The sequence below is a fragment of the Staurois parvus genome, unplaced genomic scaffold (genome assembly GCF_062004578.1).
Source record: "Staurois parvus isolate SC_StPar_1 unplaced genomic scaffold, SC_StPar_1.0 ptg000011l, whole genome shotgun sequence".
Classification (NCBI taxonomy): Eukaryota; Metazoa; Chordata; class Amphibia; order Anura; family Ranidae; genus Staurois; species Staurois parvus.
In genome coordinates, this window is record NW_028317807.1 from 19,561,491 (window position 1) to 19,580,794 (window position 19,304).

Below are 19,304 nucleotides of genomic sequence, written 5' to 3' on the forward strand. Positions count from 1 at the left end.
ACTTCTAGGAAAATTGGTCAGCCAATCACACAATTTGGAAATTACATTTCTGGGGGTGTTTCGTACACCCACTGTACAGAATGCCTCCAGGTTGCCATAATGCATTTTACAGAAAATTACAGCACTGCAGATTGGAAATGTACTTTTTAATAAATTACAATATGGCTTTTGTCACAATTACTTATTATTTTTTTTCCCACACATATGGAGTTACCTTTTAAAGAATCTGAAATGTAAAAAAAAAAACTGTGCCTAAAAAGGCAAGCAGATACCAAGACTAGTCACCAGTACTGACTGTGTGGTGTTCCTGCAAGCTGATCCTTATTCCGTTCCTGACTTACCATGCTTTGTTCAGCACTGTTTGTGTGGCAGTGGTCAGCTGGTAGAGGAACATACACTATATTGCCAAAAGTATTGGGATGCCTGCCTTTACACGCACGTGAACTTTAATGGCATCCCAGTCTTAGTCCGTAAGGTTCAATATTGAGTTGGCCCACCCTTTGCAGCTATAACAGCTTCAACTCTTCTGGGAAGGCTGTCCACAAGGTTTAGGAGTGTGTCTATGGGAATGTTTGACCATTCTTCCAGAAGCTCATTTGTGAGCTCAGGCACTGATATCAGATGAGAAGGTCTGGCTCGCAGTCTCCGCTCCAATTCATCCCAAAGATGTTCTGTCGGGCTGAGGTCAGGTCTCTGTGCAGGCCAGTCAAGTTACTCCACCTCAAACTTGCTTATCCATATTTTTATTAACCTTGCTTTGTGCATTAGTGTACAGTCATGTTGGAACAGGAAGGGGCCATCCCCAAACTCTTCCCACAAAGTTGGGAGCATGAAATTGTCCAAAATGTCTTGGTATGCTGAAACCTTAAGAGTTCCCTTCCCTGGAACTAAGGGGTCAAGCCCAACCCCTGAAAAACATCCCCACACCATAATCCATAATCCACCCTCCACCAAACTCTACACTTGGAACAATGCAGTCAGGCAAGTACCATTCTCCTGGCAACTGCCAAACCCAGACACATGCATTGGACTGCCAAACAGAGAAGCGTGATTCCTCACTCCAGGAAACACATCTCCACTGCTCAAGAGTCTAGTGGCGGTGTGCTTTACACCACTGCATCCGGTGCTTTGCATTGCATTTGGTGATGTAAGGTTTGGATGCAGCTGCTTGCCCATGGAAACCTGTTTCATGAAACTCTCTACACACTGTTATGCTAATCTGAAGGCCACATGAAGTTTGGAGTTTAGCTATTGGCAATGCAGACAGTTGGCAACTTCTGTGCATTGCGCTTCAGCATGCGCTGACTCCGCTCTGTCATGTTACGTGGCCTACCACTTTGTGGCTGAGTTGCTGTTGTTCCAAGTTGCTTCCACTTTGTTATAATACCACTAACAGTTGGAATATTTAGTAGCAAGGTAATTTCACAGGTGGACTTGTTACACAGGTAGCAACCTATCACAGTACCACACTTGAATTCACTGAGCTCCTGAGAGCAGCCCATTCTTTCACAAATGGTTGTAGCAGTTGCGGACTAACAACTCATGGGGCCCCCGGGCAACAGGGTATCATGGGGCCCCTGTGTCCTTGCCCAAGCTCAAAAAAGCCTATGAAAAAGGTACCAGGGGCATCTCATGGGGCCCCCTACTGACCCTGGGCCCGCGGGCAGTGCCCAAGTTTCCAAATGGTCAGGCCGCCCCTGGTTTGTAGACGCAGTCTGCATGCCTATGTGCTTGATTTTATATACCTGAATCCAATGATTTGGAGAGGTGTTCCAATACTTTTGGCAATATAGTGTATCTGAGCTTCCTCGTGCCAGAGCTGCCTTCCTGAATTCTGGTGCCCTGAGGCCTAGCAAGAGAATACTCAAGAAACAGCAGGCAAGGTGCAGGAACACATTCACAGAATGGATAAAGCAGAAATTGCGCGATTTGGGCACTGCAGGTCCTTTTGGATTTCGATTTCACTCCAGGAAAGAGAATGGTGAGCAGCACAGGAATGGCATCACAATGAATGAGAACAGCAATCAATGGCATAGTGTGCTCACTTAGTGGATATGCAGCTGGCAATAGTACAGAACAGGAGTGCCTAGGCACAGGGAGTGCACTGCTGTTTTTCAGGAGCTGAAGACAAAAAGGTACCTTTTTCTGGGTACTGCTTAGGTATAAATTAACATTCCAGGAATTCCCTAGAAGACAGCTATGGTGGTCATATTAGGCATTAATAATAAAAAGGGCACATTTCATTATGAATCTGCTTTATTAAAAAATATAACATGAATTTCTGTAAAAACAGACAATGGGTTCTGGTTTTTACAAAACACAGCAGATTGTGACATTAGACCAAGACATTGATGGAATCTTTGCTCATATGTAAATGGGAGAATTTAGTTTGAAGCTGAACTATGACCACCTAAAATAAATCAAGATTGCCTTCCCCTTGTCGCTGCTTCTAAGCAATTTCTACCACATTTTATTTTAAATAAAGGTTCTAACACACTAAAACTTGCCTTAATCCATGGCCCCACATCTGGAGCCCCATTCCTCCATTTTTTTTCAGCACTACACTGTGGGCAGGTGCTTTTAATAGGTTCCTTCCTGATGACAGGAGTCCTGCACTGATTGCAATGAAGGTGTGATGACGTCAACAAGAAGGGCAGCAATGTTGTCGTTGCAACCAGAACCGGTGAGGTGGAAGATCACAGAACCGTCTGTTGCAGTATGACTAAAGGCAAAACGTTTTTTTTTTAGCTTTGGATAGAGTGAAGAGAGATTAGAACACCTAGCAGTTGTTATTGCGGTCTGTGTTCCTGTTAGGGAGATTCACCCTCTCTATTCATCCTATTTACCATTAACATTGAAAATAAAAGAAAATCCAGAATTTTGAGTTGATTCCAGAAAAGTAATGGAGGGGAAATCTTCCAATGGGGACACTAGTTGTGGTGATGGGGGGTCCCTACAGCATGCCTGTATTTGGGAGGGATTATCTCTCACTTCCTGTTTTGGCCATGGGATGGGAAGTGAAGGGAAATCTCCCCAATGGGACACAGATGGCAAAATATAAACTGATAAGAGCCCTCCCTTACTCTATCCAAAATGGAAAAAAAGTTTTGCCTGTAGTTCTACTTTAAGTATTAGTAGGTGTTAGGACTGTTATTTGAAAAAATGAGGTAGAGTTTGTTGAATCCTGCATATTTCAGTAAGTCTGTGCTGCAATATTAAAACGTATGGCTTAAAATGATTTCTGATTTCCAGAGCACTGAAGTTCAATAAGAACTACAGCAAATTCTCAAGATGTTAAAAAAAAAAAAAATATTAAATGGAAAAAAATTCATATTGCACTAGAACATACTACCTAAAATAAACCTGTCATGAGGAAAATGTGTGGGGGCTGCCACTGATAACTTCAATGTCTGCAAATGCTAGCTCTCTGGCTGTAATGCTGATCCTTTGGCCTCAACACGTTGGGTCACTGCTCCAAAACAAGCATGCACACAAGGACATCTGATCTTCTAGACCTGTAGACTTGTTCCAGGTTGGTAACTCTAGCAAGTGTCAGGATAACAGCCAACTTGAATTTTTTTCAAAGGAATTCTACAATTCCAGTGCTTGAGGTACATATCATTTTTTTCACAACAGGTCTTTCTTGAAAGACAAAGTTCGCCTTTACCAAAAAACTGCCTATGCAGATATGGAATATGTGTAGATAAAAACAAGCTGTGCAGCTTTGAGCAAAGTTGATTGCTATAGGTGTAGGCCATTTACATACCCCATGAACCCTGATTGGAAAACTTCTATGGCGTTGCCAAGAGCATCCCAGCTGTTACTGTTCACCTTCACAGGAATGCGTTTTCTCTGATGCAAACCTCCTCCCATGTGCTCTTTTCCCTATACAGTAGCTTCAAGCTCAGCATTTAAGATCTCACTCCTGTGATGGTGGAGATGAGCAGTAACATTAGGCTTCTCTTAGCAATGTCCTAGAGGTGTTCCAGTCAGGCTTCATGACGTATGTAAATGGCCTACACCTATAACAGGGGATTCTACTTTGGTTAACGCTGCATTGCTTTCTTGCTTGTCTACACTGAACTAACACTTTAAGGCAAAAAGCCAAATCACAAAATGTCATATTTAAAATTTTCCCCTCTATATGAAGTGTCTAGTGCACCATGCATATAATATATAAATGCTTTTCTATGCACTGAAGGGGAGTTTATAGTAGATTGTTATAGATCTGAAAAAAACAGCTTCTGGACATAGGACTTATATTCAGTAATTAAAAATAAGCACCACAACCTGGCTCTTGTCTCCTCCACTGATTCTTTTTTTAGTCAAAGTACATAGTGGCCAGGTTCACATGATAAGCAGCAATCCTGGAGCTGCTATGCATTGACAAACCTAAGCTACTGCAGAGCTATCCAGACAACCTAGAATGCTGACAAGCTGGGTGGTTTGATTTTCTTTCTTTTCCAATGGATTTTTATAGAATTTAGGAAAGTGGATGTTTCTGTGCCAATGTTACTAGAATAGTTGCTTTTACATTATTCCATGATGTATATGTGCCTAAAAATGTACATCGCTTTTCTTAAAACCATCTATACTAAATACAGCTGTAACTGTAAAATCAGTATTTATGGGAAGATCATTTTGTTGGATGACTGTGAATAGCTATACTCCACTTGGCAGATCCTGGTGCTGTGTTTGGTGTACATTTTTTTTTTTTTTTTTTACACCCCAAGCACATGCTGAGAGAAATATATAGACTGCCACAATGTATATCTTCTACGAGAAATGGTAATTGCTGGGCTTGTCAAGTTGATGCAGTGGCTTCACTACTCTCTGACTTACAGAACAAGCCTCGTAGTACCAACTTCCATTTCCTGCATGCTAGGGCCAAGAAAGTACTGAAGTGACAGCCAGGAAATCAGCATTTTCAGAAGAACATCAGGAATAGCAGCCTCCATTTTCTTTCACAACAGGTTTCCTAAATGCAAGCTAGATCCCACAGCAGAACACTGCTAAAGTATTCTTTAGCAGATATTACAGGCATTGAGATGACCCCCATGTGTATGAGCTGCTGTCTGAGCTCTTTATACCATATTAGCAGCATCTGACTTTTGATATTATAGAACCAAGTCTTCAGAATATAACAGTGAATATGTTCAACTATACCATGACTTGTTTGCCTCATCCATATTGACCAATAGCTTATCAGAATATCTACAATAGAAATGGCTAGACATGTATCCAGAAATTGTATAAAACCTAAATACAGAGTAATAGGGAGGACTGATGATTTGCGATGGGACAAAAATGAAGTCCTATTAGGTATTGTAAACCCATGAAGAATTATCCTGAGTGTAGTTTTCTTCTTAGTGCACCTTTTACAATTTAGGTTGAGCAGAGAGCTTCAGCTGTAAATTTTCAGCCAATTTATCCAAGAATTGAAATGTATTCAAGTAATCAGATCGCTGCACACTAGAAAGTAACAAAGCAAAAATTAAATATTTTATGAGCAATCATTTACAAATAAAAATAGCATAGCTGTGAAGAATACTTACTTGGGTAGGCCCTTGATACAAGCAGCAAGGTCTTTAGTCATAAAACCAGCCTCTATTGTCTCAACACAAACTTCCTCTAAAGCTGTAGCAAAGGTTTTCAGGTCAATGTTGTTATCAAGCTTAGCTCTATGGTCCAAGCCACGCGTCCAAGCAAAGATGGAAGCTAGCAAAGGTAACAGATCACAATAAATGAAAGACATTGGATAGAAAACTTAAAAAAAATATATATCTCTGTAATACAAAATAAATCAATAATTATAGTAGTTCACACTGGAATTAACCTCCCTAGCGGTCTGATTATTTCAGATTTTTGGTGCTGAAAGCGGTACCATTATTTTGCATGGAAATATGTAGTTTTTTTATTGTAGGCTGTAATTTTTAGGAATAACTCACTGAAATCTGTCCGAACAAGAGAGTCTATTAAACATCCCGGGTAGGATAAAATTTAAAACACGAAATGATTAATAATTTAATAAATAATCATAAAAAATAATATAATAATAATACATTTAATTCAATAATATAATCAAACCAAAAACACTGCAATTCGAAATAGAGCACCAAGTTCGCACATTGCTGAGCAAAGTCGCAGAATCGTTTTCAGTGTCTGATGACGAATTTCCCCACGAATCATTATCACTCAATTCTGCAAGTAGTTCTGATTTACTATCGCTGTTCTCTAGCTGGTCTAAAACCGCTTTTGACCTAAAGGGATGCTTTTTGGACGCCATGGACTTTTCTCAGTTTCCAGGCAGAAAGAACAGACAAAATGCAGGCGGGGCACAGGACAAAATGTATGTGAAATGGGTTGAAACAGCAATGTTTTGCTATGTAAAATTTGTTTGGAAAAAATGAAATTTAAAATTTTCAAAATTTCCTGCCGGCGCCCGTATGTCCCGACGTCACAGGGACCGGAACACAGAAGCCGGATGCCGGCATCAGCCGGAGGAGATGTCCGGGGACGCTGCAGGGGACGCATCGCGGGAGCGAAGGACAAGGTAAGTGCTGCAGGGACTCCCTGTGCAGCGCCGCATGGTAAGCCCGAGTGTAGCTCGGGGTTACCGCTTTTGGTACTGACATTTTACCCGAGCTACACTCGGGAATACCGCTAGGGAGGTTAAAACCCAAGGGACAATACAGAACTTTTGTTGTACTGTCACAAACAGATATTTTATAGCATAATATAGTGTGTATGTGTTCTTACCATTCAGTAGTTCAACAGGGTTGTACGTACAACAGAATAAATAATATGACTTGTATTTTTTGCCTTATGATAAAAAGAAACCCATATTTATACCATTACCCATTCCCATCATTAGCTGAAAATAATAAACTATCGAATGTTTGTATCTCCTTTTGACCTCTGCACTGTGGTACATACTACTGACTGTTGCACTCTGTGTTCCTGCGCTTTGCTTTACTTACTCCTGATCACTTTGCTCTGTTTTACATAGAACTGACCTCTCAACGCTTTGCTACTTAACCTGACCTCAGTACTGTGTCAATTACTTCTTACCCCTGCACTTTGTGTCAATTACTCCTACCTCTCCACTGTGTGTTACTTACTCCTATGCAGACCATAGATGGGGAGAAAAACTGCAGATTTTTCTTTTAAAAAACGAAAAATCGGTTGTTCAAGTGGCCGACGTTACCATCAATGGTAAAAAAAAAAAAAAAAAAAAAAAAAAAAAAAATCGGCCGATTTTCTACCCGTCTAGAGCCGGCAAAAAGTGTCCCTGCAGAGAGCTCTGCTATTTCTTTGACAGTTCTCTGACAGTTCCCTGACAGTTCCTTGACATTTATAGAAGTTGCAACAATGTATCTATTTGTTTCCATTTAGGATACAGATGTTTTTATTCGGAAACAAATAGATACAATGTTTCAACCGCTGTAAATGTCAAGGAACTGTCAGAGAACTGTCAGAAATAGCGGAGCTCTCTGCAGAGACACTTTATGCTGGACTGGAATTCTTCTTCATCATCATCATCCTCTTCTTCTTCATCATCATCCTCCTCTTCTTCATCTTCTTCATCCTCATCCTCTTCATCCTCATCCTCTTCTTCCTCATCCTCTTCTTCCTCATCATCCTCCTTCATCCTCATCCTCATCCTCTTCTTCTTCATCCTCTTCTTCTTCATCCTCCTCTTCTTCTTCATCCTCCTCTTCTTCTTCCTCTTCTTTTTGTCTTCCTCTTGCAGGTCACTGCTCATGCGCAGATTTTTTATCGGTAAAAAAATCAGCCGATTTGCCCACTAATTGCCGCGAAAATCGGCCGATCGGCAAAATCGGCCGATTTTTTTCCAACTTTACCGAAAAAAAAAAACGGCCAAAATACCAAAATACCGACCAAATCGCCCACTAACGATCCGAAAATCGGCCGATTTTATTTTCGGCCGAAAAATCGGCCGATTTTCGACCCATCTATGGCCTGCACTACCCTCTGTATTACATACTACTGAACTGACAGTTACATACCACTGCCTAGCGTTCAGTTATTTTCATGCAAATCATGACAATAAAAAGGGTTTTACTAGCAACCTTTCTTGCAAAATTATTTGTACACTTGGTCTCAGTCTATAGCAAGGAGTACCACCCTTTAAAATAGTCTGTGATTAATTTATTTAGTTTTTAGGGAGATTATTTATTATTGTCATGTATACAAAAGCACCAGGAGGAGGGTTTAATAAGAAACTTCCATTTTGGGGTTTCTATTATTTACAGGCCCCCATAAAAAAAAAAAAAAAAAAAAAAAGCCACAGTCTATCTATATGCTATAGATAAAAGGGAATTACTAGATAAAATTAATCAGTTGGAATGTTTTTGGTATAATCATTGCTTATATTCTAGGATGCCAGATTTTCCTATAAGGAGTCAAATCACAAGTTAAATGTACATTATGCAGACGTGCCAATAAAATTTATGTTTCTACTTACCTATAGGATTAGTAGATGTTTCTTGGCCTTTCTGGTGCATTCGATAATGACGCGTTACTGTGCCATGTGCTGCTTCTGCCTCCACAGTCTTGCCATCCGGACATATTAAAACACTTGTCATCATTCCCAAAGAACCATACCCTATATTAAGAGAAGAAAGGGTTTAATGAAAGCAGTCACAAGATTTTAGAAACTGCAATGGTAGGCAAATTCACGTCCTGATAATGCAATGCAGCTGCACTGACATTTGAAGAATATCATTTTGAAAGCAGTGTAAATAATATTTATTATACAACTGTTTTGTCTAACTGCTCTAAAAAACACATGGCACTTTTACAGCAAGACACCGATTCTGATTTTGCACCTTTGAAGTTTGAAAAACCTAAACCCTTAAAATGGAACTCCAAACAAACGCCGAATACACAGTTCATGACATACAGCTAGTGGTATTCTTTGTGTATGTTGTGTTCTTGTTCTGCTGAGTGAAACAGAGCGAGCTGGACCTTATGCAGACTATGACTGTGTTCGCCAAAAAGCGGAGTCTAAGGGACCTCCCTCAGAGGGATGCGTCACAGCCCCAGGTCACTTTTCCATTTTCTGGCAGATGGAGCAGGAAGATACAATAGGACCAATGGTGGAATGGCCAGGCAACTAGTGAGGAGACTAGCAAAAGACACTTGGATGTACCTGGCTGCGAGGACTCGAAGCAGAAGAGTTTGAAAAATGGAGTGTACCAGGATTGTTGGACTATGCCACAAAAGATCGGAGCAGACGGAGTGCACCTGGAGTGGTTGTGCCCAGCAGTGAGGCCTGTAGGAGCAGAGTCAGCAATGAAGTGAACTTTGTGTGCCAGTGCCTGGGTGTAAGGGCCAAGAGGAGGCGAGTCTGGCAAACAGTGTACCAGTAGCAGTGCCAGTGTTCAGAACAATAGATGGAGCTCATCAGGAATAAGTGGCCAGGAACAGCAGCCAGGAGTGTACTAGGGACTATGCCAGTGCCTAGGAGCAACAGACAGAATATACCAAGAATGGTGCCATCAACCAGGTGTGACTGGGGAGGAGTGTACCAGGAACTATGGTCAGTGGCCAAGAGTGTACCTAGAGTAGTTCCAGCAGTGAGAGCTGAAGTGTACCAGAAACAGTGCCAGGAGCAACAGGAGTAGTGCCAGGAATGGCAGGTGGTGCGAGAATCGTGGCAACAGACCGTGTACATTAATGAAACGGGTGCATTTATCTGATCCAGGCACCACCGTGAGCTCTGGCTGCTAGCATGTGTGATGACGTCACAAGATGGGCAAAACAGATCTTGTGGCACCCATTTTGCACACTGGCAGGCAGAGCTCACGGCAGTGCCTGAATAGGAATTCTGTGTGATACACTACTGTACATATTCTGCTACATTTGTAGATTCAATATCCTATTATTAAATGTTAACAGCGTTTACTGCGTTCTGAGTTTAATGAGGCTTCTCCTATTTATATTTTAATTGTTACATATAATTGTGAGTGATGTGTGGAACTGGAGCTTCGAGTCTGATCTGTATGAGAAGGATCACATCTTGAGCTGGCTGGCATAGTTACTTACCTTTGTGTACTCTTCAGATCTTTGCTGCTGGTAAGCTGTTTTGCACAAGAGTTGCACATCAAGCACTGAAGCACTTTGCTGATTGTTGCACTGTTAGCACTTTCTCACTGTTGCTGGATTTGGATTTATTCCTTTGCACATTTGGACAGAGTTAAATTTATTATACTGTATATCTGCATACTTTTTGGACTGGAATATTGATTTGACACTATTCATTTCATTTTTTTTTATTGATCTGCACATGATTTTTTGATTATAACATTTTGTGGCACATTGATTATTGAATATTAGTTTGCACATATATGTATTGATGTTTATGCACAAGTATTTCTGATTAGGGTTAGGAGTAATTCTAAACCTCCCAAAAAAAAGAAGATTCAAGGTCTATAAATGGTTCGTAATCCGGGAGTCCCCAATCAAAGATCTAACTGTAAACCAAACTAAAATGACTAGTTATAGACTAAACCAGGATTGGTGGGTTTTTGTTTAAATTCATACATTAAATAATAAGGCTGGTGGTCAAAAAGCACGTGGACGATTCAAACAAATAAAGCATAACAAAACAAAAACACCACACTCTACAGGTCTCACATTGTGCCCCCTTTATTCAGAGGGTATCAATAAGGAATATATCGGCATCACATTCTCCCATATTGACCAAAGGTGCTCAGCATATAGAGTTCCAATATTAAAAAGACTAAGTCCGCATCAAAGATATGTTCCTGGTGTCACAACTTTATTCCGCTCAGAAGAGGGAGAAGAGGGCGACAAATGAAAAGCGGAGGCCCTAGAGAATAAAATGGTGGGTTTCGCTTTTTTTCAAACAGTTTTTTGGGGAAAAATACAATTTATTGAATTTTAATGCACAAAAACACAATATAATAATGCTTGGTAAATAATAAAAGATGATGTTACACTGAGTAAATAGATACCAAATATGTTTTAAAATCTCACACACCTGTGCAACAGCGGAAAACTGTGAACATTGAATTATCCAAAGGCAATGTTTTGAAAGCTCATACAGGTTACCACTTTAGATTGACACAGGAGGGCTGATGCTAAAATTATTTCTCTCGATCTGATGTTTGCAGCAATACGTCACATGTATGGTGCAAATCGCCGTTTACATTCCATCGCGGGACTGATGCTTGTGTCCACCTTTGCGTGCAAGCCTGGGGAGGGGGACCACTCAAAATCTGCTGAGGTACTGGTACGCCCGCGGGCGTGAAGTGGATATTATATAAAAATTGCCAATTTGTTCTTTCCCTATTGTTTATTCATTGTAATGACTAAAAATGGTTGAAATTGCATTGCACCAGAAATTCAGCCACTGATTTTCTCACCTTTAGTGCACGTCGTCTTGGCTTCTCCATGTAAATGAAAAATATTAAATATACAACCGAAGTTTGTGCTTTCTCATCTGGTTTTAATAAGTAATCAAATGTACTAAAATATAAGTGCAGAAATGCACAGTTAGCCAAAAAAATGGGAAGATTTATCCATACAAAATATTCTTAGTTTATTTCTCACCTTGAGCAACAGAATCTGACTGGACATCTCCATCGTAGTTTTTGCATGCCCAGATGAAGCCACCCTCAGATTTTAATGCTTGTGCCACCATGTCATCAATAAGCCTGTGTTCATACCAGATCTTTTTTTCTTCAAATTGAGATTTGTATTCCCTGCAAAATAAAGCATAATACCAAATTAAAACATTTAAACATTCTGGTAATTGGATTTGGATATTTCCACTTGCATGTAACAAAACTTCACCTCTGCTCTAATTTAATTAATTAAACTGAACAAAAATGTCAATGTGTTGGGTTCAATACCATCATAACCATTGCTTCAATTAATGAAACATATAGCAAAATTGTAATTTTATACATATATTGTATAAAATTACATTGTAAATTTAATATACTGACAAACATTTGCTTCATTTACAGATATCCTTAGATGACTGTGCACACAGACAGTTGTGGAATTGTGTAGCTGCAGACTTTGGGCGTACTACACAGGCCCCCAAAAATTAATCATTGCACACAGAATGTGTGTAGCCTTTCGTCTCTCCGCTCTCCTTCTGGCTCCCCCTCCAGTATACAGTAATTGTTGCCTTTGATTAACCGCTTTACCGCCACCCTATAGCACAAATACTGCTACAGGGTGGCAGCGGTGCGCAAAATCACTTATATATCCACATGATTTTGCATTTCCGGGTAGGGGGTGCCTGTGTCGCCAATCGCCGCGTCCCAGCCGGTAATTACTCACCAACGCCCGGTGATTGCCAAGCATCTTCGACGGGGGATAAACAAAAACAGTTCTCTCCTCAGTCAGCTCCTGCACACTGCTTTGCATGACTGTGCATATCAGAGCCATACAAAGCAGTGTGCTTACAGTTGAAAGCACAAACACAGCTTACTGTGAAACAGCACACCGTTAACACTTTGATCGTCCCACATGTAAACCACTTCCTGCCCAGTGGCATTAGTACAGTGTCAGTGCTTTTTATTAGCACGGATCACTGTATTGGTGTCACAGGGGATGTCAGTGACACCAAGTCAATTCCCCCTAGTGTCAGAAATCCCACCACAGTCCCACAATAAGTCGCTGATCGCCGGCATTACTAGTAAAAATTAAAAAAAAAAAAGTCCAGTATACATATACACCGCCATTTGTAAACGCTATAACTTTCACATAAACCAATTAATTTACACGTATTGGGTTTTTTTTTTTTTTTAGCAAAGACATGTAGCAGAATACATTTTGGCCTAAATATATGATGAAATTTGATTTTCTAAACTTTTTTACTGTACATGTTTAATAGCATAGTCAAAAATATTGTTTTTTTTCTCAAAAATATTGTTTTTTTTCTCAAAATTGTCGGTCTTTTTTTTTTAATAGCACAAAAAATAAAATAATAAAAAAAAAAAAAAACCGCACAGGCGATCAAATACAACCGAAAGAAAGCTCTATCTGTGGTGGGGGGGGAGGACATAAAATCTAATTTGGGTGACCACGCAATTGTCAGTTAAAGTAACGCAAAAAGTGGCCTGGTCAGGAAGGGGGGGGGGGGGGGGGGGGGAGTAAATCCTCTAGAGTGCAAGTGGTTAATAAAGCTGGCATTACTGTATACTCAGAGAGGTCAGTAGTCTAAATCAGTGTTTATAAACACCACCACCCCAGACCTGGATTATAAAGATATAAAATGACATCTTGTTACTTGTATCATTCTGTTCATTCATCTGCAGAACAAAGGGCTGAACTTAGATCTTCAAATAATGTCAGCTAAAGCAACCGGACAAGTTGTTTTAAAAAAAAAAAATTATTTTCTGTTTAATGCCTTATTAACCCCTAGTTTACTCTAATAAGCCCTAATTAACTCCTTAGTCTCCTCTCAACTATTATTTTCCTAATTATTTTCTTTTGTTTCTTTTTTTAAATTCAAACATTTTATTGGACGATAGAGAAGCCATCACAAGCAATCGGACAGATAATGTGAAGAGTAAAGTTCTCCACGTAGGCAGAAGGACAAAAGAAAACACTGTTGACAGTATGCAACAGAGTACTAGCCCCTCTTCAAGGGGCCAATATTGATCCAACAGGCAACAGCTGTGAAAATCAGATTAATTACATAGTTTAGAAAAAGCAAATAGAACCGACATCTGGATGGTCCACTGGAGCCATAGCCCAGGGAGTAAGCAAGGACCAGGCAGTGTTGAGGAAGCATTCAGTAAACATCCAGTAACCACAGAAAAAGAAGGTAGAGAATAAAAAAGAGAAGGCTGAGGGAAAGTGGGATAGTGGTTCAAGGGTCTGAGTCAGCAGCAGTCCCAAGACCCCTAACTGGTGACAAAGGAAGGGATTTGGTTAAAGTGGTCGTAAAGGCTGAAGATTTTTTTTACCTTCATGCATCCTATACATAAAAAGGTAAAAACCCTTCTTTGTCCTGCTCCTCCCCCCAACCCCCTCTTGATCCAGGAGATGTGCATGTCAGTCTCAGCTGTCCCAGGTCTCCCTCCCCTCACTGGTTGAGACACAGCAGCGGGAGCCATTGGCTCTCACTGCTGTCAATCACAGCCAGTGAGGAGACAGCAGGGGTGGAGCCAAGCACACACCAGTGACCCATAGCAAGCAGCTTGCTACTGGGGGCACTGGTCAAGGGGAGGAACCTGGAGCACCAGCGGGGGACCCGAGAAGAGGAGGATAGGGGTTGATCTGTGAAAAACCATTGCACAGAGCAGGAAAGTAGAACATGCTTGTTATTTAAAAAAAAAAAAAAAAGGAACGCTTAATATCGCTTCAAGACTCCAAGACAGCATCATCATAATCTATGGGCAGGTACTTGTTGCATCAGGTTGCCCAATTTTAGTGTAACTGCACACCTTATCTTCAGTGTTGCCTCAATCTTCACGTGTACCAGATTTTGTTTGTTTTTATTTTAATCACCAATATTTATTTATTTTTTTCTGTGAATATTTTTACACATTTAAGATATAGCAATTCTGCACTCACCACCAACGCACACATCTATACTCACCAACACGCCACCAAAAAGCACACCTCTGTACTGGCTGTCACTGCACTGATGTGCAATTCTGTATTCACTGCCACTGCATAACTCCACATTTCCAGACCCGCTGCCCCTGTACAGCCACACATTTATGTACTGGTCACCATTGCATGTCACACATTTCTGTACATGCCACCGATGCAATGACACACATTTTTGTATTCATCCCACTTAGACAAACTTGCCAGTATCTTTGTCGAGCAAATGAGTATGGACCCATTATAATCAATGCATGTCAAAAACCCATCATTAATTATCCTAACAGATCAGGGGTCTCCAAACTTTCTAAACAAAAAGGACCAGTTTACTGTCCTTCAAACTTCAGTGGCCTGACTATGGCCAGGGGGAGAAGAAAAAGTCCTAGTGTCAGTGGACGTAAACAATGCCCCATCATTGCCATCAGTGGGAGGAATAGTGCCCCATCATTGCCGTCAATGGAAAGAATAGTGGCCCATCCTTGGGAGGATTAGTGGCCCATCCTTGGGAGGATTAGTGGCCCATCCTTGGGAGGAATAGTGGCCCATCCTTGGGAGGAATAGTGGCCCATCCTTGGGAGGAATAGTGGCCCATCCTTGGGAGGAATAGTGGCCCATCCTTGGGAGGAATAGTGGCCCATCCTTGGGAGGAATAGTGGCCCATCCTTGGGAGGAATAGTGGCCCATCCTTGGGAGGAATAGTGGCCCATCCTTGGGAGGAATAGTGGCTCATCATTGGGAGGAATAGTGGCCCATCATTGGGAGGAATAGTGGCCCATCATTGGGAGGAATAGTGGCCCATCATTGGGAGGAATAGTGGCCCATCATTGGGAGGAATAGTGGCCCATCATTGGGGTCAGTGGGAAGAACTATACCACACTGTTGCTGACACCGGGAGGAATAATACCCCAAGGGCCAGATAAAAGCAAGCAAAGGGCCACAGTTTGGAGACCTCTCTATTAGATCAATAATCACAACCATATATTAAGCAAAATACTACTCCAACTATTACAGTACAGGCTATTAACTGAACAACAGTAAAAGAGTCAAACTTCATTGCTTCATCATCATTGATTCAACATAATGTCATTCATTTAAAAACAAATATCAATATTTACGGGCAACCGTAAAATCCATTGAGGGGCCCACACTGTACGATGATATACACACTAGTCACCCTTGTTTACACAGCAAGTGCCAACTGGTGCTGGTCTCCAAAGACAAACAAGACTTGCAAGTTCTGCTACAATATGTGAGGTTCAATGAACTCTACTGTAGTGTCAGCAGAGCTCCAGTATCTGTGTTGAACAGAATGACCAAGCACATTACATTTTTCCTATACATCACATATATGACAAAACGTAAATGCTTTTAGTAATCTCATAGTTTACAACAAAATACTTACATTGCAACTCAAAAGCAGGTTCTCATAACATAATCATAAAATATATTTGGATAGTCTAGATAATGTTGGCTACCCTCAACCACTTCAGCCCCAGGCCAATTCAGACATTCCTCTCCTACATGTAAAATGTAAAACATTTTATTTTATGTTAGAAAATTACTTAGAACCACCAAACATTATTTATTTTTGTAAGCAGGTGCCCTAGAAAATAAAATGGTGGGTTTTGCAATTTTCTTATGTCACACGGTATTTTCCAAACACAATTTAATTTTTTGTGGAAAAAAATACACTTTAATGAATTTTAATGCAAAAACACATATAATTCCCAATTGTTTGGTAAAGTATAAAAGATGATGTTATGCCAAGTAAACAGATACTTAACATGACATGCTTTAAAAATGTGCATGCTCGTGGAATGGTGTCAAGCTACAGCACATTACATTATCCATAGGCAACACTTTAAATGCCTTTACAAGTTACCAGTTTAAAGTTAAACAGGTAGTCTGGTGCTAGAATTAGTACTATCGCTATAAAACATTCACGGAGATACCACACCACTTGCACAACCTATGTATGTGTTCGCCTTTGGGGAGGGGGCAATGATGTACAAAAAAAAAAAAAGGGAAGAAGATACTGGGATGATGCCTATACCTTTAGCTGCAGGCATCATCCCAGTATAACCCCTTCAACCTGGCAACATACGGGTATTCTGCTGAGGCTGAAGTTAATGATTGAACTGAAAAAAAAAAAAACAGACTTTTTCAAACTGATTTCACATGTATGTTCCAAAACCTGACTACATCTTAGCAATTAAAATAAAGTGCTACATACTTCTCATAGATGTCCTGGAATATATCCTTGAAGCGTCCATCATATCTCTTGAGAATGGTGTTTTTAGTGCTCATGTACAAAGGCCAACTTTTCACCAGTGCCATCTGGAAGGAACTGTGTGCAAAATCTTGAATGGATTTGTCAGTGTTGTACATTCCAAGAGTAACACCTCCACCATCTGTACAAGAAAAAAAAAATATTTTTAAAATCACCATCTGTTTTCCCTAAAGATGTATCCATTTGTCCCAAAAACAGTATTCTTTTTCTTAAAATGTAAGTAAATCTAAGCATTATTTGTTCAACTTTCACATTATGACATAAGCAACAAAAATATGTTTAGAAAACAATAATGTTCTAGTAAGAATTTTCTAGCTGTAAAAAATATTTTTTTAATTCTGTCTGGGAAATAGATGCTGAGTCTCTTATATACAAAAGAGAAATAGGTCCCAGAGAAAACAGTGTGTACCTGTAACAACTGATAAAATATTCAAGCAACTAGACATATCAGATAATGGTACTGTTAGACAGCTGTCATTCAAAAGGGTAAACGGGCTACAAATATAAAAAAGCAATACAAAAGGCCAAAAGATCAACGGTTACTGTTGAGACCAGTAGTCAGAAAAACGTCTTTGTTGAAAACAGCTATTGTTTTATCCAAAATAAGTTTTAAACATCTGGCAGCTTTTCTGCCTTTACAACATAAACCTACTGTTCATAATTAGATGATCAGTGTAGGCATTTTTATGGATCCATCTGGAGATTCAGGAGGAAAACATGACTACATAGTCATCTGCCCTCTTAGGCCAATCTCAAAGTAGTAGTTACTACACGAACTTATATAGCCCCAACAAAATACACAGCATTTTACATGATTTTTGTACATTCACATCAGTCCCCACCCTCAAGGAACTTACAATCTAGGCAGGAAGGAGGTAAAAGTGCTCGGTAGGCAAGTGGTTAAAAAGACAAAAATTTCAAACCAATGATAAAACACTTTCCACCAACAGTAAATCTAAATTAAAAAGTAATAGCTCCACAATATGGTTAAAAGACATGTTGTGAAGTCAACTGGGATATGAAGCATGGTTTTTCTCCAGGTTTTGCTTCAAAAGTACAGCTGCAAGTCAAACTAACAAATGGCCAAAAATATACATCATATGCACAGTGCTGCGGAAAGCTAATTTGGAATTTCAGATGTTATTCAAGGGATGAAGCAAATTAATCTAATACAGAAAAAAAAAAAAAGTTACAAAAATGTTTGCAGTATAAATGATGCATATATAAGAACTGTGCAGAGGAGTACTATGCAGAGGAACAACGTTAAAAACATGACATGATCATAAAATAAACACATACCTTCAAAATCATGGACAACATATTTAATGGGTTTTCCACCATCTTTAGGAGTAAATGAGATTTCCACCTTGCCTGGACCAGGAACAACAAAGTCGGTTGCCCTGTACTGCAAATAAGACAAAATGCTTTGTTGAAACAATCATTTTTTTTTTTACATTTACTTTTCAAACTATGCAGCATGTATGTTAAACTGGAAGTCAGAAGATATCTACCAAATTGTGATAAAAACCATGAAATAAAATTTGACAGAAGATCCAACCCTTCACTACTTAATACAAAAATTAAAAGAAAAAATTATCCTACCAGGTTTGTGTCTTAGAGTATGTAATTAAGGGGAGGAGAGCTCGCCACAAAATACAAAATCAAAATACTCCACACTTGAAAATCAGCATCTCAAACCCAAAATATTTGAAACATAAATAGAAATCTCATTTGTGATTAAATATTGGACAGAGATAATTGACAGCAGCAATGAACCTTTATTGGTTAAAATAACACAAACAGAATGACATAAACCCAATATAAAAGAAAGCTATGGGTCAGAGGTAGTGAACCTGGATCCAATGAAACAAATGTCATCCATATAATTCATTAATAATTACATTTTATAAATATATAATTATTGGTTGGACTGAGAGCTCTCAGCCTCTGAAGCAGCCGGGATGGGGGGTCCGGCGAAACCGGTCATTGGTCGCACCTGGATCTATGATGCGTCTATGTACCATGGACTGATATGTGTACTTTTCTTTCACACCTTGACAAGAGGGACTATATTCTGAATTCATGGAATGAAATGTCATCTTCTTTGCAGCAATCTATGAGATATGTCATTATTGCGGTCAATGATCTCTGGCAATATTTAATCACAAATGAAAGGTCTCCTTTTGTTTCAAATATTTTTGATTAAACCTTCATTACTCAAAATGAAAAAAATCCAGGATCTGACTTAAAATATTCCAGATCCTCCCTCTGCCCAATAGCAGTCACTACCCTTCATTTTTGTAAAAAAAAAAAAAAAAATTAATTAATTATTGATGATGTTGCTAGTAATAGCCATAATCCTTGCAATGGTCAGGCGCAGGGAGAAGGATCC

The 19,304-nt window shown here is 39.7% G+C and overlaps 1 protein-coding gene across 1 annotated transcript in view; it reads right to left on the reverse strand.

The window, feature by feature from the left end:
- Window positions 1-2,238: 2,238 nt before the first annotated feature.
- Window positions 2,239-19,304, reverse strand: part of IDH1 (isocitrate dehydrogenase (NADP(+)) 1) — a 38,474-nt gene continuing 21,408 nt past the window's right edge. The window contains exons 4-9 of the mRNA XM_089671583.1: window positions 18,212-18,317; window positions 16,856-17,033; window positions 11,602-11,753; window positions 8,489-8,629; window positions 5,556-5,718; window positions 2,239-5,472 (exon numbers count right to left, since the gene is read on the reverse strand). Coding sequence (XP_089527709.1) covers window positions 5,379-5,472; window positions 5,556-5,718; window positions 8,489-8,629; window positions 11,602-11,753; window positions 16,856-17,033; window positions 18,212-18,317 — 834 coding nt within the window. The 3' untranslated portion in view covers window positions 2,239-5,378. The remainder of the gene's footprint in view (window positions 5,473-5,555; window positions 5,719-8,488; window positions 8,630-11,601; window positions 11,754-16,855; window positions 17,034-18,211; window positions 18,318-19,304) is intronic.